Source organism: Nelumbo nucifera, chromosome 1 (genome assembly GCF_055504915.1).
Source record: "Nelumbo nucifera cultivar China Antique chromosome 1, China Antique-T2T, whole genome shotgun sequence".
NCBI lineage: Eukaryota > Viridiplantae > Streptophyta > Magnoliopsida > Proteales > Nelumbonaceae > Nelumbo > Nelumbo nucifera.
In genome coordinates this window covers 30,061,660-30,086,199 of record NC_142649.1, presented here as the reverse complement: position 1 = coordinate 30,086,199, position 24,540 = coordinate 30,061,660, and the positions used below count along the sequence as shown (strand labels likewise).

General features: G+C 36.8%; 1 protein-coding gene across 8 annotated transcripts in view; it reads right to left on the bottom strand.

The window, feature by feature from the left end:
• Nucleotides 1-2,205: 2,205 nt before the first annotated feature.
• Nucleotides 2,206-24,540, bottom strand: part of LOC148803075 (putative disease resistance protein At3g14460) — a 34,886-nt gene continuing 12,551 nt past the window's right edge. For 2 of the 8 annotated variants that reach the window (XM_088896826.1, XM_088896827.1), the window contains exons 4-5: nucleotides 19,771-21,450; nucleotides 2,206-2,470 (exon numbers count right to left, since the gene is read on the bottom strand). In XM_088896826.1, coding sequence (XP_088752952.1) covers nucleotides 2,376-2,470; nucleotides 19,771-21,450 — 1,775 coding nt within the window. In that variant the 3' untranslated portion in view covers nucleotides 2,206-2,375. Of the gene's footprint in view, nucleotides 2,471-12,974; nucleotides 13,622-19,770; nucleotides 21,451-24,540 lie in introns of those variants that run through there. The other 6 variants (XR_016081464.1, XR_016081465.1, XM_088896828.1 and 3 more) reach the window with 6 other exon arrangements.

Sequence of the window (24,540 nt, the reverse complement as noted above, 5' to 3'; positions counted from 1 at the left end):
TCAGTGTCTGGTTTGTTGGCAAATCTAGAGATCTAGCCTAGCTCCTCTACAAGTGAGCTGAGAGTACTTCAAACAACATGTGAGGGGAGGAGGAAAGTTCATTCGTGGACGAGGCAATCTTCTTGAGTTCGGTTAGAGTGATTTTGTCAGAGCAGATAGAGGTTGGAGATAGTGATTCTCAAGGGTACTTATAGACCAACCAAGCTATGTCTTGGACGCAATCAAACTCTAGATGTGCAACCGGGTGTCAAGCTAAGGCTGGTGTGGGGCCACGAGATCGAGAAGGTTTCGATTCGAGATGGCTTTGGGTTTGAAATTCATAAGCCCTGTTCGTTGTTCAGCTACCAAGTCAGCGAACAAGTTGAGAAACTTGGCGTTGTCTACTCCATCATAGATGCAATGACTAGTGCCGATGCCAATCACAACAGTGTTGATATTCGTGGTCTGAGATTTGGGAGAGAAAGTAGACGTATATGATTTTTAGTTGGGGGTATTTTAGTCTAGAAGAAAACAAAAATTCTCCCGCTCACTTTTTGGTTATTTTTTCGAAAACCTATTTCTTTTAGCTAAATGGCCACACTTCATTTTTTTATGTAAAAAGCCCTTTTAAATTTTACGTTCCATTTCGGTCATTAATAAAAACATTTGTTATTTGTCACACTTATTATTATTTAACATGTCAAACATATGATGTTAAAAATGTTTTTCTTTAATTTTTATATTTTTTTTTGCATCTTATCTATTTATTGAATTTTATTTTTTAATGTGGCAATATGGATGGCCCATTTAACCCAAAATGGTTTAATTTTTTACCATTAGTAGATGAAAACACTATTTTTTCTAAGTATATTTTATTGGAATTATTAATTTATTATGTATGGATTTAGTTAATAGCATTTAATGATGAAAATAAACGAAAGTGCCTTAAAATATGATTCAATAAAGGTTGATGCAAGTTAATTCCTTAAATGTATGATTTAATGAGAGGGAATTGAATGCATTGAATATCTTTTTTTTTTTTGAAAAGCCTCTAGGCTGAATTATCTCATTGCATCTTTAAATAGTACAAGTAGTAGAAAATTAGGTGGGGTAAACCAAGTCTTTGGCCTAGACAAAGAACAAGCCTTTTTTGCAATTGAATGAGCCACACAATTACCCGTATGATAAACAATTGGGACAGAAGAAAGAGAGAAACTTCACAAAAGACTCCACTCGGCTATCAAGTGGTGAATGCTCCAAGGAACCACTAAGGAGGGGTTCAATAGTTGAGAGACTATCTTTTGCGCATCTCCTTCTAAAATGATGGAAGAGATCTGTAATTCAATGGCGAGCCCGATGCCCTCAAGGAAAGCTAGAGCTTCAATCTGTTCTGAGGTGCTACGTTCAAAATTCATGGCTCTAGCCATGTTAAAATTACCTATTTTTAACTTATTTAATATCAATAACTGATTTAGACCTCATTTTTTATCAATAAACTTAAATAAGGAAGGGTAAATTTTGTCCTAAAAAAATTCCAGAAATATTCTTGAGGCTATTCGTGCTTTTAAAGTAGTATAGATTTTCTTTAAAATATGTGCATAATAATGTAATATGTAATTGAATAGTCATTAATTGGCATAAGTAAAGAGGTGGATTAGTAATAAATAAATAATTTATGAAAATAAAAAGTCTTAGAGTTCAAATTTTCTTAACAATATTTTAAAATTTCACTTATGTATGGACCCGGGTGGTTTCATGAAGCCAAGATCTGTTCACCGGTTTCTTTGTTAAACCGATCGGTCAACCGGTTTTCAATGGGTTTTGAGCAAGTCCAGTTATTCGGGTGTGACCAAACTGGTCAGAGCCCTAGGTTATGGTTCAACCAGTTTGACCAGCCGGTCCAGTCTAGTTTTCTAAACCATGATTATAATTTTTAATAAAAAATTTATTGCTATAAACAATTACATCCATTATAAATAAACTTGTAATTATATTAATTAATAATTTTTAAAGTTAACTAATAAATTTATTAACAAAATTATAATTGTTAATAAAAAAATTTGTAACTTTCAAAATTAAAATTTAAAATTCAATTTAATTAAAATTTAATATTCATTTAAAAATGATTATGTCAATAATAAATTAAACTTGATTAACAAAATATTAAAATTATAACAATATAATTGCTAAAATTACAATAATATTACGATTGCTTAGTTATAATAATTACTTAACTAAGAATGTTATAAGTCTCCTTTCTCATTATTTCTCAATAAAGTTTGTGAATCACAAGGGTACCAACTAGTATCTATTGAGAATTAAGTTGATAAAATGCAATTACAGAATCCTGATTATGTTTTTATTGAAAATATGGAAAGTTAAAAGCCAATAGCTCCTCATTTTTCTTCACCATCATCATCATCATCATCATCATCATCATCATCATCATCATCTTCTTCTTCTTCTTCTTCTTCTTCATCAGAAAAAACACCTGCAATGGTTAAATCTTGCTATATCAATATCTAAGTATTAAGATTAACTAGCTTTAGGCTATAAGAAGTGTTTAAGGCTATGTTTGGTTTGAAGGAAAAGGTAGGGAAAAGTAGAAAATCTATACAAGGTTTGTAAAGATTTCTCTAACTTTCCATTTCCCTATTCTTCCCTTCAAACCAAACACAAGGGCTTTGAAAGTCTCATGCAATTGAAATGCCTTATATATCCTAATAAATACCTAGATTTAATTGTATGACCTTAATTGAGGATTCGATTTACAACATAAGACTGATAATAAGGTCAAAATCTACAATTTTTCTCATATCGAGAAACCATCCCCATTTTGACTTATGGCAAAAAAGAGAGCTATTCTCTCCCAGTTTAAAACCCAACATTGAGTTAGTAGGTTTAACAATATAAAGCTTAAGAGAATAAGGAAAAACTATATGTAACAAGAAAGTCTTGAACTTGTTTTAATATTCTCAATTGCTTAATTATAGCCACCAAAAGTCTATTTTCAATTGTACTAGTTTTTTGACTGTTAAAAAAATGATTCAATGTATGAAGTGGTCGAATTTTCTAAATAGCTTTTATGGCAAAAGCTACAGAAAGTGCTTATTAGGGCTCAGTTTGAAAGGAGTACAAATGCAAATATGTAAAACGTAAATACATACAAAATAATAGAAAATATAAGGTTTTGCACTCTATATATTTGCATTTGTACTCCTTCCAAACTCAGCCTAAACTGTATTATGTCTTGTTTCAATGTTAATAAAATGTTTTGATGGCAGCCTTTTCTACAATGAGTAAAGCTTGGGACTAAAATAAAATAAATTGCATTGTCATAACTAATAAAATTCTTTAGTAGAAAATCTTTGAAGTAGGAGTTAGAGATTGAATGATTAAGATTATTAGTGCAGGTAACTCATAATATATTAAATTAATTACAATACCAAAAGCATAACAATGTGGGATACCTAATATGCTCCGCATTGAAATTAATTTTCTTTTGGTAGGAACTTTGAAATTAAAATGAATGCAACATAAGACTGCATTTTGGATTTTTAATGAACTCAATTACAAAATAGAAAGAGGAGTGTAACTACGTTCTTTCCATTGCCGTTCAGAAAAATAGATACCAATGAATTGTAATTAATATAAATGACTTTCATTAGCAAATTAATTTTTGGAGTAATTTGCTAAAACCTCTGCTGAAGATTCTAAGCGATGCCATGAAGTTTGGCAATTGCAATCATCTCCTCCGATTTTTTTGACATAGTTGCAAGTAGATTCTTTTTGCTAAAATCCTCTAACAAAGTAATAGGAAAATGTCCAAAATACTCATATAGTTACTATTGTGACTGTTTTCCAGAGAAAACAACATTGTAAACAAAAAGATAAAAAGACTAAGTTGCAGCTTTACCTTTGAGAGGTTGATATGAAGAGAAAATCTGAAAAATAAAACAATTTTGAAAAAAGAGATTGAAGGGTTTGGGATAAAAATTGATATGTTTGGAAAATTTGGAAAATAAAGTTTCAACCCAAAATTCCCCCTTTACCCTTCCATCAAACCAAGCTCTATTCCAGATCTTCTCGTTGATCCAAATTCCTACAATCTTGACCCTCATGAACCAATCAGACATTTCCACCACACCCTGGATACCCTAAAATACCCACATGTAAAATTTCAGTCCAAAATATTTTTGTTTGCTTCTTCATCACACCAAGATTCTATTTCAAAGCCCTAGGTTGGTTAAACCACTACCCCTCCATATCAGCTTGATTTGTGCCCAGTTGAGCCAACTCAACCTCATTAATCAACTTAGAATGTCCTAAGACCCCGCCTTGCCAAATTTTAGCCTAAAATACCCCAATTTGCCCACTCATTTAAAAAGATTTCAGTTTAACCAATCTCACTGGCCCACACACACAAAACCCCTCTCTATGGTTGGACCTATCTCAACCCTCTAATCTTTGACCTAAAAATCCCCACCATTCAGCCCCCCTTAGACCTGGTTTGACCCACATCTCTCAAAATTACCCCTAAATACCCAAAATTATAAGTCTGCCACCCCCTTCCTATAAATTTTAACATACGTCCCGAATCCCTAATCAATTCAAACTAGTCGAATTCTGGGGGACACTGTTCACTTTCTTGAACCTTTAGACCTAGCAGTAAACGGGGTGATGGTTTTTCTCCCTCAGAACTCTTCTCTCCAAGGCTTTCTTTTTTCTTTGTTTCTTCTCTCTCTGTCTCTTTCTCTCTCTCATCCCTTCACCCCTCCATTTTCCTCTCTTCCCCATGGCTGCCATTGCAACTCTCTTCTCCATGATGTAGTCAATTACCCAAAATTAATATAGTTGACTACTTGTGACAATCGGGACATAAAATGTCCTAGATACATGATATAGTCAACTATTTGTGACAGATGAGGCATTAAAATACTCAAACTATATGTAGTAATTGACTACACAAAACTATATAGTCGTCTGACTTTGATAGGCTATGTCAAACCATATATTGATTGATTGACTAGTAGGAGTTAATTGAGTAGAGTAGAAAAAAGATTCATTTTGTTTGTTTAATAAAAGACTTCTAAGATATTGTAGTCAATTACTTTGATGAAATTTGACTATTTGAAGGCTTAAATGATTATTATTATCTTTAGCAAGCCTTTTATTATGTTGGAGACATTTTGAGTCATTACTCAGCTTAATAAAAGTCCTTAAATATCTATAAAATGGTCACTTGTTCTTAAAACCACTATAAAAAGAAGTCCGTAGATTGATTCAAAGCAAGAAAGAAGAAAGAAAGTGAAACAACATGTACTATCATTGTATATAGTTTTTAGTTGTTTTTGTGATAATAAGTTAGCAAGAGTCTTTATTTCTTAAAGAGATATTTGAGCTTCCATAGTTTTAGAAGTGAAAATAAAAACTGAGAATCCCTAGAGCTTGCACGGTTCCACCTATCTATTGTGTGTCTCTTCTTTGAGCTAAGCATCTAGAGTCCAAACTCTCGTAACTAAATAGTTTGAGTTGTATATTTTTATATCTACCTACTAAGAGACTTTGTATCATACTTTCTTGTGCTATACTTATAATATCTTTGTGATAGGTGTTTTGGTTATTTGAATACCATTGTAGGTTTTATTGGGACCTTGAAGGCTAATCATTATTTGGTAGAGACCTTAAAGATCTACAAATTTAGGTTGGGTAGGTACCCGCAAATTTTGTCAAAGTAGTACAAACACCCACAAATCCTATTGTTGTAAGGTATTGCAGGCACTCACACGTCTTATTGGTTATAAGGCTTTGCTAGTGCCTAAAAATCCATCTTGTTGTATTAGTAGAAATCTTCAAAGGGTATCTAAGGTACAAGACAAAGGAAAGGGGTTTTTATCAAATCTCTATAAAAATCCTATGTGCCTCTTTCTATGGTTTTCTTGTTTTGTCTTTTCTTTACTTTCAAGATTTCGTAGTTACTTTGCTATTCATATTTACTAAATTTTAGCCAACTACTTAAAATTGAATATCTGTTGATCTTGCGGTCATTGCACTTTACATTGTTTATTTTCTTTTAAACTACAAGATATTTCTAGGTATAGTTACTAAGCTACTAACTTTATTAACCCTATTGACTACACTAATATTTACATTCAGTAGTTTTAGAGTTTCATTGGTTACTAACTTCTACTAATTGCTAGCTACTAACATTTAAGTGTTAGACAGTTTATGTATGCCCTTAGCTTCAATCCGATTTGATGTACTTTTGTTATTTAGTGGAAATAAATAAAGTGCATGTTTGATTCATGTTGTTTGGTTTAATTCTATGTAAAACCCTAAAACTGGACATTTATAGAGATTCGTGTTAGTTTTAAATGTTCACAGCCATTGGATAAGTCTGGGGAGATTTATCTTGCCAAGGCTGATGCTGGTGTGCCACCAAGTGTTGGGATGGCCTGTCTCAGCAATCAGGGTAAGACCCGAGGCACAAGCAGTATGGGATTACTTGAATCCTTGAACCGAACCAGATTTCCAGTCTTGCCCTGGACCTTGGAGATAGATGGGCAAAACTGGAAAGTTACACCTGACCCCTAGACTCGATTATGACACTTCACTAAGTGTCGGATCAGACTGTCTTTGATATACCAATCAGTGAGATCCTTAGCGGGGATCAAAACCTGGGTATGTTTGGATAGTTTGAGAATTCATCTGAGTGGGTGATCGTGACAGGATCAGCCACTTTGTCGGACAAAGGGTAATGATTGGGAATGCACTCTCTCTGATGGAAACCAAACTGTCGGCAGTTGATTTCAATCATTGGAATTTTGTTTTGCAAAATTAATATATTTATATTTATATGTACGGTTTCAAAATGTTTGCAAATGGTTTTAATTCTCGGGATCCATGTGAGAGGAGAGTGCGGCACTGTTCCTTGCAGCCGAGGGAGAGGTCCTCTCTTGTCGGGCAGTGCTTGATCATTAAGGGCTGAGAGGTTAAGTGTAAGACCTTTTAGGATAATACCTGATGGGCTAATCTTGCACCTACCCACAGTCCCTGGGTTTTTATAAGATGGCTTGGCCCAGGGACCACTTAATGTAAGTGTTGGGCCCATAGGGTCCATATGATGGACTCGGGGGCTCATTGAGTTTTTTCAGTGAATTCGGCTAGGCCTTGTATTAAAGGCTGGGCCGAACCCATGTGGCTGGTGTGTAGATCAATGCTTGGGTTCCATGCCATACAAAGAAGCCCAACTGGGCAACAGATTGGAAAGTAATTAGACACTGAACACTTAATGAGCCAAAAGCCCATTTTGAGATGGGCTGATATGATCACCCATCCATGGGGCGAATCTGAGATTAATGTTAGTAAAAGGATTGGGCCTTTAGCCTTATCCACTCTTGGAGACCAAATTCAAATTAGATTTGAATATGGTAACCTCCTGATAAGATCAGGAGTAAGCTAACTTTATCTGCAGATAGGATTAAGATGATCCCCTATCCAAATACTGATTTGGATTGGGATAACTCCTCATTGGGAGGTTTCTTAATCAAGAAGAAAGGAGGAGAAACCCTAAGAGAGAGAAATCATTAGATTTCGAACCACCTTTTGAAGAGATATAGGATATCTCCTGCGATTTGAGATAGGATCTCATTCATACTCCAGAGAAAGAAGAAGAAGCGGTTCAGCCCTTTTTTGCCCTTGGAGTTGTCTTCCTGCCGCCGCCATCTACCTTTGCAAGATTTGATCTTTGCAGAAATAGAAAGTCAAGAAATCTGTTCTTGACATTAGTCTTGCAACAAAGACTAAAAAGATTCAGTGTTTAGTGTTTCCAGAGGATTCTTGTGAATGATCCAGTGTGTAGGACGCACCCTGCTGGTTCTGTTCCATCCACAGCTGTGTCATCTTCAGCAGGAACGGTTCTTGGTGCATTCTTTGGGTGTGAACACCAACTTTGGGAGATACTGCTTCTCCGGATCAGGTATATTCCTCCCATTTGTCTTTTGGTACAGATCTGGTTTGATTATGGTTCAAGTAGGATCCTTGAATATTGTATTCTAAATTTAGGGAATATGATTCCCAGTTGGGAGAAGGTAGGAAAATTTTTGAAATTCGCCCACCCATTCCGCAACCTTTATGGCGTCCATTAGATGGATCCTACCATTCTTTCATTAAGTACTTTGCTTTTACATTTTTATAGATGTTTAATTCACAAATTACATCCTAAGTATGTTTTGGATTATTTGTAATATTAACAGATGACATAGTTAGCCTTCTCAATAACAAATGCTTACTAGTGCTCGACTTGGGTTTATAGATGGCATAGTTAAGTACTCAATCACAAGAGGTTACATCATAGATGCCCTTCTACTATCTTTTTCTTGCACTAGGAAGAGGCGATAGCAAGAGGCAATGCCTACACTAAGAATATGTTGCCTATTGAAATCAAACTTAGGATTCAAGCTAGTTAGGAAATCAAAGACTTTATTATCCTCAATATACTTCTGGTACTACTCACTATCTTTAAGATCCTTCCATTCCAAGGCCTTTAAGTGATCCATTTCTTCCCAAAGAGACTATAGAGAAGAAAAATACATGGCCACTATTTTATCTCCCTGATCCATACCGCAAGTCTCTCTTTAAAGTTGATACACTTAGCTATATTATTAACTTAGGACTAGGGGGCAATAACTCTATCCCAAATATCTTTGATAGTGGAAAGGAACATATAGTTATGAGACGTACGAGGTTGCATTGAGCAAACCAATCATGACATTAGCAATGAGTTGTGCCACTCCCACTTTGCAAATTTTAGGTTTTTTAGGTTTTGCCTTCACCTATTTACCTATAATGAATCCCAACTTACATCTTCTTGAGATAGTAAGCTTCGCCGATTGGGACCACTCTAAAAAAATTGGTCCCATCAAGTCTTATAGTGGTTATCAATCCATTAGAAGTGTCTATGTTTCCTATAAGCACATTAGAACCCATATAAACATCCTTTGATGATTCCATACTTTGTCAAAAGGGTTTCTCAACAATCAAGAAGAAACATAACACCCAATTGGCACAAAACATACCCAAGAGGACATTTCAAAACTCGATTGAGAAATAAACAAGGGGTTGAAACCTGCAAAACTTTGTGGGAATGTTATGGTTTAGTAAAACTCCAAAGAATAAAATCTTCCAAAAGAATGTTATGGTTTAGTAAAATGCAAAACCACTTCCTGTCATTCCCAAAATATAAGAAGACTCAATTAGACTAGATTTTATAGGAAAAAATCCACCAAACATGCAAATCAAGCTTACACATGAAATCTACATTTTTTGCAAATATTTCCTTAAAAAATCCACAAAAAATCACAGAAGCTTCAAACAACCACAAGATTCATGAAAAAATCTTCTAAAATCAGGATGAACTAGACTAGATAAGATTTAAGAGTTTCCGTTATCACCTATACCGACTTCTGACATCATCCGAAGGTGGTATGATTTCAATTGGTCACCCTTTGAGTGTAGGTTATCACCTTGATTGACTACTGACATCATCTTGTGGGAAAGAGCATTGTGAAAAGCAAGTGGTCCTGATGTTGCTCGAGCTAGATCATCCAGGTGGACCTCTCTATTGTGGAAGTGCTAAAAGTTAATGTAGATGCAACTTTCAGGGCCCACTATGAAAAAGTGGGCATTGGTTATATAATCACATACCATGCAAGCCAGCTCTCTATTGGAGGTTTGGGGTAGCTCGGGTAAACTCGATGGAGGGTGCTGAAGCTCTTGCCTTAAGACCAGTTCTTGATTGGGCCTAGCAGTTGGGCATTAGTAGGATCAAGGTGGAGTTGCATTGTTCTACAGTTTTTAGTGTTTTAGTTAGCAGAAACAAGGAAGTTTTAAAGGCCATTTCCTTGTCATCGAGGGCTTTGTTGAGATTTCCTTGCTTGTAAGGTGTTATTTGGAGTTTGTGTCTAGCTAGGTTTGGTGACCCCCTCCCCCAGGTGGCTCTTTTGTTGCATTGAACACCATGGGGTTGTCTCTATTGTAAGGTGAAGTTTTGTTAAGGAATCCCACTTCATCCTTTATCATTTTGGATGTTCATTAAGTGGGTAAGATCCCATTTTTTAGAAGGTTATAAGACTTTTGTTTGAACAACAATGTCTTTTATTATTGTATTTGTCTCAAAATGATGGCTGACCGTATTATTATCAATGTTAGAGAACAAAAATCTATTCAAGGACCTCACCTAACACCTTAAACTCTTAGGTTGAAGGGTTCCTTGAGATGGTATATGAGCCTATTTGAGCAAGTGGTTTAGTGTTTGATCCTCATTATCCCCTTTGTCATAATTAATTAAATTTTAATACAAGGTATGAATGGACCTATTCTTATCCACACTTTGGCGCAGTATAGAAACAAAACACATGAGAAAAGCTTTAAAGAAAAGAGCAAAAGTCAAACTACTAGGAAGAAGAATTCTTTACCGAATAATTAAGAGAAAATTTAATATAAAAAATTGTCTTACCCTTCCCCTAGTTACTCTTTATATATGCATACACCCTTATGGCTCCTACAAAAAAGCTTCCTATCCTATGAAAACACTCCATAATAGAATCCTACTAAAACTCTTCAAAACGAAAGTTCTAATTGAACAAAACTTCAAAAATCATGATCTAATACTAATTTGGTAATTATGAACTACAATAGAAGTACTAGCTTGGTAAATTCGAACTAAGATAGAAATTCCGTGCTGGCGCTGTCTTGGTAAATTCGAAATAAGATGGAAATTCTGTGCTGCCGCTATCTTGATAAATTTCAACTAAGATGGAAATTCTGTGTTAACACTAACTAGGTAAATTCAAACCAGAATAGAAGTTCTACATTGACGCTAACTTAGTAGTTGATTACTCGATTGGATTAGTGATGTCATCCAAGTTTCTTATGTTTCTTGGAGTGGTCCCAACTTGCATAGAACTTATTGGCCTTCTCCTATACTACATGATCCTCACTGGGTTGGGGAGAATCCTTCCTCAAATTCAAATCATCATGTGATTGATTACCAACATATGGTATCAAGTGTTTGACATTGAAAACATCATGGGTATGTATATGGCTAGGTAGCTTTAGTGTGTAAGCATTCTCATTGATTACTTCTACTATCTCGTATGGTCCAACCTTCCATGGTGCCAACTTTCCATATTGCCCAATCGGTAGGCATTGCTCTATTAAAATGGCCCAAACATAGTCTCCCGCATCAAATACTACTTTCATCCTATATGTATTAAGATAGTTATTCCAAAATCAACTTTGTAAGTATTTACTCAATTGTTCTAAATCCCATATTGCATCATTCTCTTCGGGTTGGAGAGAATCCGATCTCGGATTCATGTTACCAGTTGAGAGGCTACCAACATATGCTATTGCACTTCCACTGTGCTTCTTTGTTTCTAATCATTTGATAGATAATTAGTGATGTAAGCCTCCAATACAATTTGAGATTTCTTCATTGTATACCTTAAATTTCGAAGTATATTTCTTGAACTTCATAGAACCTAAATCTTCTTCTATTGACCATTTTGAACATTGCAAGAGTACTTGCCAATAAGGATCTTTGTAGACATGCATGTAGACAATGTTATCATAATCCCCGAGATGATAAGTATTAATCCTTTGATAGATAATTAGTGATGTAAGCCTCCAATACAAATTATGATTTCTTCATTGTATATCTTAAATTTAGAAGTATATTCTTGAACTTCATAGAACCTGAATATTCTTTTATTGACCTTTTTGATCATTGCAAGAGTGCTTGCCAATAAGGATCTTCATAGACATGCATATAGACAATGTGATCATAATCCCCAAGATGATAAGTATTATCTCCATTATATTGAAATACATAATGAATGATGGCATATTCTTTCTTAGTAATTGGTTTTTCATCATAGATTGGAGGTTTGTTCCAATCAACAAGTTTCTCTTCAAGAGACATTGTTGAAGAGAATGACCACACCTCCTCTAGAACCTCCACACCTTTTATCTCTAACCCTTTATTAATTAAAGCATATGCAACACCCATCTCCTTTAGGGCGCTAGTGAATTCAGTCATGGCAAAAAGGCTAAAACCCTCATCAGGTTTTGGTTTAGGTATAGTCTCTTGTGATGGTCAGCCTTTTCCCTTTAAACTCAAAAGAGTAGTTGTTCTTTCATCCATCATGGACTACGTAGAGGTTAAATTGCCATGGGTGCCTAAGTAGAAAATGGCAAACGTCTATGCATACAACATCACACCATACACGATCACTATAATTATTGCCAATAGAAAAGCTCACTAGACACTATTGTGTGACTGAAACCTCATTCTTTCTTTTTAGCCATGCAAACTTGTAGGAGCGAGGGTGTTGTTGAGTTTTTAGGTTTAGCTTACGAACAGCTACTTCCACTATAACATTCTCACAACTCCCGCTATCAATTGCAAACCTTGCAACCTTTCCACCCATAATACACATGGTGTGGAAAATATTATTTCTTAGCCAATCCGATGATTCACCCCTAGGAGTTAGGAATGGTCACTGCATTACAAAAGCCTCTCCCACATCCCCATACACCGTTTCTTCCTCTAAGTTTTCTTCATCATAACATTCAAACACAGGTGGGGTTGAATAGTCAAATACTTCCAATTGGGTTTCACCCTCATCTTCTACAAACACCGCCCCCTTTTTTTATCACTCTTTGCACATTTAATAGATTTATGGCCTGGTTCACCACACTTAAAGCACTTCAGTCCAGGTTAACCCACTTGGTTTTGATTAAGCCAACATCCTTGGTTTTGGTAAATCCTATAGGACTATGGATGAGTAGTTGAATTTAGAGGCGAGTTGGGATTACTATGTAGAGGTGGTCTAGCCACATCAATTTGGGTTTGGCTAAATTGGTTAGGTTGGCTGCTTCGCTTTTCTATGGTTAGAAACAATATAGCAGTCAAATAGGTTTAATATATCCTGGATATTTGGTCTCAACCCACCTATATACCTAGCCACCAATTGGTGTTCCATTTCAGCTAACGCATTCCAAGCTACTGACAGATGAAACTTCTTTATATACTCATCTACTCTATCAATTCATTGCTTTAGAATTTGTAATTCTTGATAAAGTATATGAATATAATTATGGGGTAAAAATTCTGACCTCATCTTTGCCTTGAGTTTCTCTTATGTCTTAATCTTTTTATTGCCTCTTCTTTGTCACATAACTTTCAATTGATGTAACCATGCTACTACTCGTCATCTAAATCAAGTGGTTATTAAGGGCACGATCTTATTTTTCGGAACTTCCTTGAATTCAATGATTTCTTCTACCACGAAGATCCAATCCATGAATTCTTCTAGAGTCATGCCTTCGTGAAATTTTAGGATCTCAACCTTGAGATCTGCTTCCCACCATCTCTGGTCACCACCCGCAACTACAGTCAATCTAATTGTTGCACTGATGATGAAAGAGGACGTGTGGAGATACTTACACCGGAGTCGTTGTCCCCTCACAGTGATTTCAACTCTTGAGCAAGTGCCTTGACTTGTCTTCTCAGCTCCGCTATCTCTCCTTGCGTTTTGTTATTGGGTTCCTACTCTATGATTTGAGCTACCTGTTTCTTCTTAGGAGCCATAATTTAAAGAATAATCAAACATGAGCTTTGATACTAAATGACACAGTATGGAAACAAAATCACGTGAGAAAAGCTTTAAAAGAAAGAACAGAAGTCGAACTACCGGGAAGAAGAATTCTTCACTGAATAATTAAGAGAAAATTCAATATAAAAAACTGCCTTACCATTCCCCTAGTTATTCTTTATATAGGCATACACCCTTATGGTTCCTACAAGAAAGCTTCCTAATCTATGAAAACACTCCATAATAGAATCCTACTAAAACTCTTCAAAAAGAAAGTCCTAATTGAACAAAAATTCGAAAATCATGATTAAATACTAATTTGGTAATTATGCACTAGAATAGCAGTACTAGCTTGGTAAATTTGGACTAAGATAGAAATTCCATGCTAGTTCTATCTTGGTAAATTCGAACTAAGATAGATATTCCGTGTTAGCGCTATTTTGGTAAATTTGAACTAAGATGGAAATTTCGTGGTAGCGCTAACTTGAGAAATTCAAACCAGAATAGAAGTTCTACATTGGCGCTAACTTGGTAATTGATTACTCGATTGGATTAGTGACATCATCTAAGCTTCTTTATGTGTCTTGGAGTGGTCCCAACATGCATAGAACTTATTGACCTTCTCCTATACTGCTTGATCCTCCCCGAGTTGGGGAGAATCCGTCCTCATTATCAAATCATCATGTGACTGATTGCCAACATATGATACCAAGTGTTTGACATTGAAAACATCATGGGTATGTATATGGCTGGGTAGTTTTAGTCTGTAAGCATTCTCATTGATGACTTCAACTATCTCGTATGGTCCAACCTTCCTTGGTGCCAGCTTTCCATGTTGCCCAATCGATAGGCGTTGCTCTATTGAAATGGCCCAAACATAGTCTCCCACATCAAATACTACTTTCCTCCTATTTGTACTAAGATAGGTTTTCAAAGACCAACTTTGTAAATGTTTACTCAATTAGTTTGAATTCCCTACTGCATCACACTTCAAGCCAAGTAGATTTTTTCAAGTGAAGAACATGTTAGAGAATAAATACTTGGACCTCACCTAACAGCTTAGGCTTTTAGGTTGAATGGTTCCTTGAGAGTCAAAAGACCATTAAGTAGGTAACTACCATTCATTCATATTGCAAATAATGTAGAGAAACAAGGCATGAGTATATTGGACTTTGGAGTGATGACTTAAAAGTGGAAATAAAGATTCCCTAAGATCAAGACTGTTAAGTCGGTTGCTGCACATTTATGGAGAATAGTATTAAGTTGGTTCCAAAATCAACTCAAAACTCTTGGTTTTTAAAAGTCTCACGTGGCAACTTAATAACCAAATTTTCTAAACCGCCTTTTTGTAAAACATTTAGCCCAAATATAAATAATGATCACCCACCTATGGTTGAAAATGAGATACAAGTATTACTTAGAGAAACTAAAAAAATCTTGCTACTTTCTATCATATTTCTACTCTTCTACACCCACTTTTTCCCTTCCATTTGCAAATTAATCTGTTTATCTCAAGTTAAATATACCATCACTGGTATCAGAGCCAGGTTTGATCAACACTGGGCGTAGTCCTTCCTACCCATTATGAATACCGATTCCAGCCGCTCTTCTCTTTCTCTTCCAATTTTCCATGGAGAAAATTATGATTTTTGGTCCATCAAAATGAAGACCTATTTTCAATCACAAAATCTATGGAAAATTGTTGAAGAAGGATTCAGTATCCCTGAAGATACTTCTGCTCTCTTAGCAAACCAAAAGAAGGTCTTAGAAGAGAGTCAACAAAATGATTCTCAAGCGTTATTTTGCTTGCAACAAGCAATGGCAGACGATATATTTCCACGAATTATGGGCGCATCAACTACAAAAGAAGCATGGGATACATTGCAGGGGGAGTTCCAAGGAACTATCAAGGTATGCACTGTTAAATTGCAGAAGCTTAGAAGAGATTTTGAAAATCTTAAGATGAAGGATAGTGAGACCGCAAAAGATTACTATTCTAGAATAAAAGAAATAGTAAATCAAATGAGAGCCTATGGGGAAATAATTTCTGACAAGAAAATAGTCGAAAAAATACTAATTTCTTGTACAGAAAAATATGATGCAATAGTTTCCGTTATAGAAGAAACAAAGGATTTAGAAACTTTATCACCAACTGAATTAATGGGCTCTCTTGAAGCATATGAAAATAGGCGAGACATGCAGAATGAAAATTCGATTAAAAATGCCTTTCAGTCTAAAGTTAATTTGTAGTGTCATAAATCAAAAGTTGATGGGAGAAAGCCACAAGAAAATCTGAGAAACAAGAGCTATCAAGGAAAACAAAAAGGAAATAACGACAAGTATCCTCCATGTGGTATTTGTAAAAGAAAAAACCACTTGGAGAAAGATTGTTGGTTTAAAGAAAAACCTCAGTGCCAAAATTGTAAAAATTTTAATTTTCATGGGTTAAAGATCCTTCAGCAGAAGAATATGATGCGAGATCTACCAACAATCAAGGAACTCAACTATGTTTGTGAAGGGTATATGCTTGGGAAACAACATCGACAACCTTTTCCATCCGAGAAAGCTTGGAGAGCCAAATAGCCACTAGAGTTAATCCATATAGACATTTGCGGTCCAATGCGTACTCAATCAAATAATCAAAATAGGTACTTTATTCTCTTCATCGATGACTATACTAGAATGACATGGGTTTACTTTTTGCGAGATAAATCGCAAGTTTTTGATATTTTTAAGAAATTCAAAACTCGTGTCGAGAAGCAAAGTGGTCATAACATCAAGATGATAAAAAGTGACGAAGGCAAAGAATACACTTCTAATGAATTCAACAAGTTCTATGAAGATGAAGGCATGTAGCATCAACTCACAGTCAGATACGCACTAGAACAAAATGGAGTATCAAAAAGAAAAAATAGAACAGTTATGGAGACAGCAAGAGCTATGCTCATGAAGAAGGGTCTTCCAAAAACTTTTTGGGCAGAGGCAGTAAACACTACAGTCTACTTGCTCAATAGATGTCCAACCAAAGTTGTGCAAGATAAGACACTGATCGAAGCTTGGAGTGGACAAAATCCATCAGCAAAGCATCTCAGAGTTTTTGGCTGCATATGCTATACTCACATTCCACAAGAGAAAAGAGGCAAGCTGGACGAGAAGACTAAAAAAGAAATCTTCTTAGGTTACAACACTCAATCTAAAGGCTATCGAATTTATAGCTTAAGAACAAAGAAGTTCATAATTAGCCGAGACGTAAGATTCAACGAAGACGCTGCTTACAATTGGGAGACAAAAGAAGTTGAAAGAAAGAGTATCAACATGCCCCTATTACCAAAACAAGAAGTTGAAGAAGGCCATGATCAAACTAGATCACCAATTCAACCAACAACACAATTAGAACCAATACAAGCCACAAAATCTCCTCCAGACTCGCCACCAAGACGGACTAAATCCTTAACAGAGATATACGAGACATGCAACTTGATGCTTATGGAGCCAGAAAGCTTTGAAGAAGCTTTTAAGAAAGAAGTATGGAGAATAGCTATGGATGAAGAGATGAAGATAATCGAGAAAAATGAGACATGGGAGCTTGTAGATCGTCCACAAGACAAAGACATTATAGGAGTTAAGTGGGTTTACAAGACAAAGATTAACTCAGATGGCTCAATCCAAAAGCATAAAGCAAGGTTAGTTACCAAAGGATACTCACAACAATACGGTGTTGACTACAATGAGACATTTGCTCCAGTTGCACGCCTCGACACAATCAGGGCATTAATTGCACTAGCTGCACAGAAGAAATGGAAGATTTTCCAACTAGATGTGAAGTTAGCATTTCTCAATGGCTATCTTAAGGAAGAAATCTACGTGGAACAACCTCAAGGGTTCGTGGTGCAAGGATAAGAAGATAAAGTTCTCAGATTAAAGAAGGCATTATATGGCCTAAAGCAAGTTCCGCGAGCCTGGTACAATAGAATTGACAGCTATTTCACTGAGTAAGGTTTCAAGAGGAGCAAAAGTGAGCCAACACTCTACATCAAGACTCAAGGTACAAATGACACACTTATTGTCTCTTTATATGTTGATGACCTCATTTACATAGGAAATAATGAGAAGATGATCATGAAATTTAAAGAAAACATGATAAAGACTTTCGAGATGGCCGATTTAGGTTTAATGCACTACTTTCTTGGGATCGAAATAACTCAAGAAGAAGATGGGATCTTCATCTCACAAAAGAAGTATACATGGACTCTTTTGAAGAAATTTAAAATGGAAGGCTGCAAGACAGTATCAACTCCATTAGACAACAATAAAGCATTCAAGAAAGAAGACAGCTCACCAAAAGCAGATAAATCACAATTTCGAAGTTTAATTGGAAGCTTACTCTATCTAATAGCTACAAGACCAGACATCATGTATGCAGTTAGTCTGCTATCAAGATTCATGCAGACTCCAAGTCAAGTTCACTATGGAGCAGCTAAGAGAGTACTTAGATACTTGCAATGAACAAAGAACTACGGAATATGATACAAAGCCATGCATGACTCAAAACTAATTGGCTACACAGATAGTGACTGGGCAAGATCAGTAGATGACATGAAAAGCACATCAGGATATGCTTTCACAATTAGATCAGGGATATTTTCTTGGGCATCAAAGAAACAAGCAACAGTTGCAAAATCATCAGCTGAAGCAGAGTATATTGCAGCAGCAATGACAACAAGTCAAGCTATATGGCTGAAAAGAATACTTGCAGACATGGGAGAACCACAAGTAGAAGATACAGAGATCTATTGCGATAACAGATCAGCTATAGCAATGACAAAGAATCTCGTATTTCACAGCAGAACCAAGCATATAGGCATCAAGTATCACTTCATTAGAGAAGCTGGAGCAAACAAAGAAATAGAACTCAAATTCTGCAAGACTGAAGAACAGTTAGCAGACATATTCATAAAGGCACTACCAAAAGGCAAGTTCAAGCTATTACGAGATATGATTGGAGTTATTGAAATGTGCACCAAGGAGGAGTGTTAAGTCGGTTGCTGCACATTTATAGAGAATAGTATTAAGTTGGTTCCAAAACCGACTCAAAACTCTTGGTTTTTAAAAGTCTCACGCGGCAACTTAATAACCAAATTTTCTAAATCGCCTTTTTGTAAAACATTTAGCCCAAATATAAATAATGATCACCCCCCCCCCCCCCCCCCCATGGTTGCAAACTAATCTGTTTATCTCAAGTTAAATATACCATCAAAGACAAACATTTAATTGTGCTTTGATCAAACGACATGTCTGATTGGTCTAAAAAGAAAAAATGCAATGGAATTGATGGAAGTACGTACACCGAGTGAATATGCTTCAATTTATAATTATAGCTCAAGGTCAAGGATCTTGGGATTTAAGTTAGACATGCCACCCCAATACAAACATGAATATTACACATTTGTTACAAGGAGTTAAGGCTGCGTTTGGGAACAATGCAAATGGAGTGCAAATCCTGGTTCAGGGTAAGTTTGCACTCTAGTTCACTTTTACATTTATGCATTGACAAATGACAGACCAATGTTTATTTACATTGATAATAATATGTAAAAGTATATCAATAAAAAATAAGTAAATTTGCATTCAAGTGAGCTTTTGATGAAAAAGCATATGCTTTATTGGGATTCATGTTTGCATCCATTATAGGTAAAAATCTGTTTGGTAAGAAGATAAATTTGTTAGTACAAAACTAACTAAATTTTACAATTTATATGAACCGTTTTACACTCCACATATTTATATTAACATTTATTTGCATCATTTCCAAATACAGCCTAAGTTATCAAGATATGAGTGCATATGCTGGGAACCTTGCGCTGATGGATGTAGCTTATATATCAAAAGAGGCAAGTGCATGCAAGTAATTCTGGTAATTAAGTTATTATCCTAGTTTCTGTGTTATTTAGACTCAGTTGGGAAAGAGTGCTCAGTGCAATCTTGTATTTGGCATTTTTAAACCTTATATTTGCACGTCTAGCTATTTGTATCTGAATCTACACTCTTCCCAATCGAGCCAAAGAACTATGTATGGATACCGCGGATTGTTTTTGGGAGTCGGACTAAAAAGAAGAAAGTTTTACGGTCATACCTGTCGATTGTTCTCGTTTTCCGGTTCCAAAAATACGCTTATCATTAATCCGAATAATTGGGATGCCTGTTATCTTGTCCCAATCCTTCTCTCTTCCCTCCTGACACTGTATTTCAAGTTCCGGACAATTTCTGATACTCAGCGATAGAAGGTTTGGTAGCCCTTTCTCTGGTAACGAAGAGATTTTATGACAGTGAGTCAGTTCCAAGTGTCGGAGACTTTTGAGGCATGAAAGCACCGGAAGAGAAGTAAGTTTAGGGCAACATTTGACTTTAAGATAGCGGAGGCAAGGCATGTCACCAGCTGCTATTCCCGTCCATTCCTTCAACATCTCCATGAAACTAATCTCTAGCGTCTCTAAGCTTGGAAATGTCTGTGCGCTGCCAGCAGTGCCATCGCCGCATAACTCTCGCTGATCTATTCGCTCCATTGCATTGATTTGCTCTATGAACAAATACTTGAGGGATGGAAGTAGTCCCAGAGGCGGGAGCTCGATACAATTTTCGCAACGATATAGGATGATTGTTGTAAGATTGGAGAATGATGAGCTCCACAACCAACTTGGAAATTTGGCACCACCGTAATTTGTTATATTCAATACCCTGAGATTTTTGTGAGGTTTGAGGCATGCAAGGACCTCCTCGGCATTATGGGCACGACCATTCCATTGTAATTTTAAAATGCTCAGTTGCTTTTCTTCTAATCTTGCTTGCTTAGCCTCAGATCCATCCAATACATTTTGGAGGTTTTCAATCGCCAGTGATCCCTCTAGTTCATTAAGGTCCTCCAACTCTCCAATTCCAAATCCTTTCCCCCTTTCCAGAAAAAATCTGTCCAAAGTTCGAAGATTGGTTAACTTACCAATACTCGGGCTAATAATGCATGAAAATTCACATTGTAATTCGAGATGTTGAAGACTGATCAGCTTAGATGTGTCATTGGGTAAGCCAATAAGGTTCCGACAATTTCTGAGTTTCAATGCTCGTAGATTCCGTAGTGTGCACATCGACTCCGGTAGCTTTTGGATGCAGGAATTGGAGAGGTCAAGGTAGCGTAGTTCATCCAATAAATCAATAGAATCAGACAACAAACGGATATTAACGGATCTCAGGTCCAGCGCACGTAAGAATCTCAGTTTGTGAAACAGATCATCAAGATCTAGCCAGATTGCGCTGTGGAACACTCGTAATTGAAGCGTGCGTAGCATCTTGGCTTTGTAAAGGAGTTTGGGGTTCGGCTCGGGCAACGGTTCAAAGAACGACAATACTCTTTTTCGTTCATCCGACACGACGGAGCAATGAAAGGTCCCTGCGGGCACATTAAATCTGGATCGTTCATCATCTACTCTGGCGTATTCATCTCCACAATGTTCTACTCGGACCAGATCACAGACGTCTTTGTTTGTGAAATAACGTGTGAGAGAGGAAGAAGACCATTTATGTGCGGAGTATATAGGTTCCTCCTCAAATAGAGAACATGACAACAAGTGTTGAAAATAATTGTCAGCTATACCCTCCAATCTTAATCCATCTTGAGGGAGAACCATATCAACGGCCATCCATAACTGTATTAGTGTATTCTTGTCAAATTTCTCATCTGTCGGAAATAAGAAACAAGCATGCAGAAAGCACCTCCTTAGATGTTCGGGTAGGAGGTAGAAGGCAGCGATGACATCTGACGCTGAGTTAGCAGCCAATTAACAAGGATGAAAACCAAAATAATTATTTCCGAATTAAGTCAGAATCAATATCAATCACATAATAAAAATCTATAAGAAAATGGACAAAACATTGCTATTTTGAGTAGTAATGACTTGTATTTGTGAGTCATTTCATAATATTTGTAGAGAGGTGTTGTACACAATCTCTTTTACCTTTTTTTTTTTTTTTCTGTTGATAGTGAATCATTGGCTTGCTGGTTTTGTTTGTTGTTGTAGCCTTCATTGGGTGAACCACATAAATCTCTTGCCTTTTGCCTTTTATATTTTATATCTTACTTTCTTCATAATTTTGATTTACTACTTCTATTGCCTAGTAGTTGTTGGTATTGGATTATTTTAAGTGTTATTGATGCTAATAGCTTGTTTAGGTCCTTGGGCAAAGCCTATAACAAGTGGTACCAAAATTCCAATTTCAGGTTGAACAGTTTGATAGGTCATAGAATTTCGAATTATAGAAAATTAAAATCCATGACATTCTTGTTTAACAAAGGGCTGTATAAAGCTTTTCTTGGAAAGGATATAAGAAGCCAGAAAGTGTGTCAACTGATGATTTGGATGACATGGACATGAAAATGGCTTCTACAATTTACTTGTGTTTGGCAGATGATGTTATCTGCAATGTCAAAGGAGAATATTGGACAAAGATAAGACTCGCGAGAGTCCTGGATAAGAAGTTTTTTTTGTTTTGCTTTTCTTTTTGGATTAGGAACACCTTGTTTTTAGAAAGTTTTGGGGAGCAAGGAACTCCATCGTTTGTATATAAATATCATAAGGTATCAATGGAAAGGGCAACCTTTTGGCTTCCGAAATTTTTCATGGTATCAGAGCCATAACAAACAGGAGCGAGAGGTCTGTGTTCTATGATCTGGAGATCAGTAGCGGTAGCGACGTTGCTCGGTGCCGACAGCGTGGGGACTGTGTTCTAAGTTGATACCAGTCTGTGTTCTACGATCTGGAGATCAGTAGCGGTAATGAAGTTGCTGAGAGCAACACTGCATTCGCTTGGCGCCGGTAGAGTCTAGACTTTGCACTCCAGTTTCTAGTTCGACACTTCGTCTTCCTCATCATCTGTTCCAGTCGACTCCAGAGCAAGAGCCAAAAGCAGACCCATCACTCCAGAGAGGCAGAGATCGAGAATCCTCCCAAGCAGAGTTCTTCGTCTGTCGCAGTCAGGCAGGCACTCTGCACTCAGGTAGAGACGCAGAGTTCTTCAGTTCTTCTTCTTCTTCAGTCTTCACTGCCATCTGACTTCTGACTGTCGCAGTTCAGGCAAGAACTCTGCACTCAAGCAGAGTTCTTCGGTTCTTCTTCTTCTTTAGTCTTCACTGCCATCTAACTTTTGACTGTCGCAGTTCAGGCAAGAACTCTGCACTCAAGCAGAGTTCTTCGATTCTTCTTCTTCTTTAGTCTTCTTCCAACAGCGGCGATACCGGATAGTTATTCCCTTTCCTTTTTCGAAGGATCGGAATAGTGCGCAACAACAGCAGTAGCCGAATGGGAGTACGTGAGTTTGAACCAACGCCTTCTTCAGCATAAGCCGAGAAAGGTTGTCTACGTCGCTTATCATCAGCGTCTTCTTTAATACCTTGGGATCTTCGTGCAGCTTCAGTTCTGTTGATATACCAAAGTGATCATCGTTTAATCCTCTGGGGCGATCATGGTAGTGATTCATCCTTTCAACTGCGGCAGGGTCAATCCGGAATAACTCATCACTTTGATCTCCTCTCTCAGTGCGGTTGTGGCAAGGATTCATCCTTTCATCAGCTGCAGTAGCATGGACGACGGGGAATATGATTTCTTATAGGTTTCCGTTGTTGCTCTCCTCGCCGACAAAAAAACCGGAGAAGGTGACTTCTTGTGTTTCTGCAGAAACATGGTGAGAGTAAAATAATCCAACTGAAAGGGAAAGAGAAAGTCATTCCTTGGGTACAGTTGAAGAATCAACCAACTTTTTTTAGCACCATTGTCCAAACCCTTGCAGCGCTGACTTCACCTTAGATTATATTAGAGACAGTACTGATCGGTCGCTCAACTCAAGTAGTGTTGCTGATCGGTCACCATGGCTACCAACAACGACAGGAACGGTGAGAGCTCGAGTAAGTCTGTTGGTCCCTCTGGCAGATGTGGTTGAGGTACGACAAAGGCTCATACTGCTCAATCATCAATGGGGCGTGAGGTGGCTAGTAATGCAGTTGTGACTGACGAAGACAAGACCGGACTGAATGGGCTTAATGATGAGCAATGGCAGACTTTTGTAAGCATGCTTAATGCTTACAAAACCAGGACTAATGAAAAACTCTTTGGTAAAAATTACTCCACTGAATGGGTTGTTGACTCTGGGGCGTCACATCACATGACAGGGAATTTAAATGTGCTCGTTGACACCTATGATGTTGCACCTTGTCCTGTTAGCTTACCCAATGGTGCGCACACCGAGGCCGTGAAAGAAGGCACTGTTAAACTTGGAAATAATTTTAAATTGCTACACGTATTATATGTCCCAAAACTCAATTGTAATTTATTGTTACTATGTCGGTTACTTCGTGACACAGATTGTATTATGACGTTTACTAATAAGTTGTGTGTGATACATGATCGCATCTCGAGGACTCTGATCAGTGCGGGTGAACAACTTGATGGGGTCTATGTCTTCAAGGGTGTGGCGTTGGCTCGTGCTTACAAGACAGAAAGAATTGGATCATGCGATTTGTGGCATCGGAGATTGGGACACCTTTCTTATCAAACGGTTAGTTTGCTTCTTAATATCAGTAATAGTAAGAACAAAACCTGTGATGTTTGTTTGAAGGCAAAGCAAACTAGAGATGTTTTTATCCAAAGCGACAATAAAGCAACTGATTGTTTTGCATTGATTCATTGTGACTTATGGGGTTCTTATAGAGTACCTGCATCTTGCGGTGCTGTATATTTTTTGACAATTGTTGATGATTATTCTCAAGCGTTTTGGATTTATTTGCTAGCTGAAAAAAAGTGAAGTTGGTCGAACACTCAAAAATTTCTGTGCAATGATTGAACGACAATTTAACAAGAAG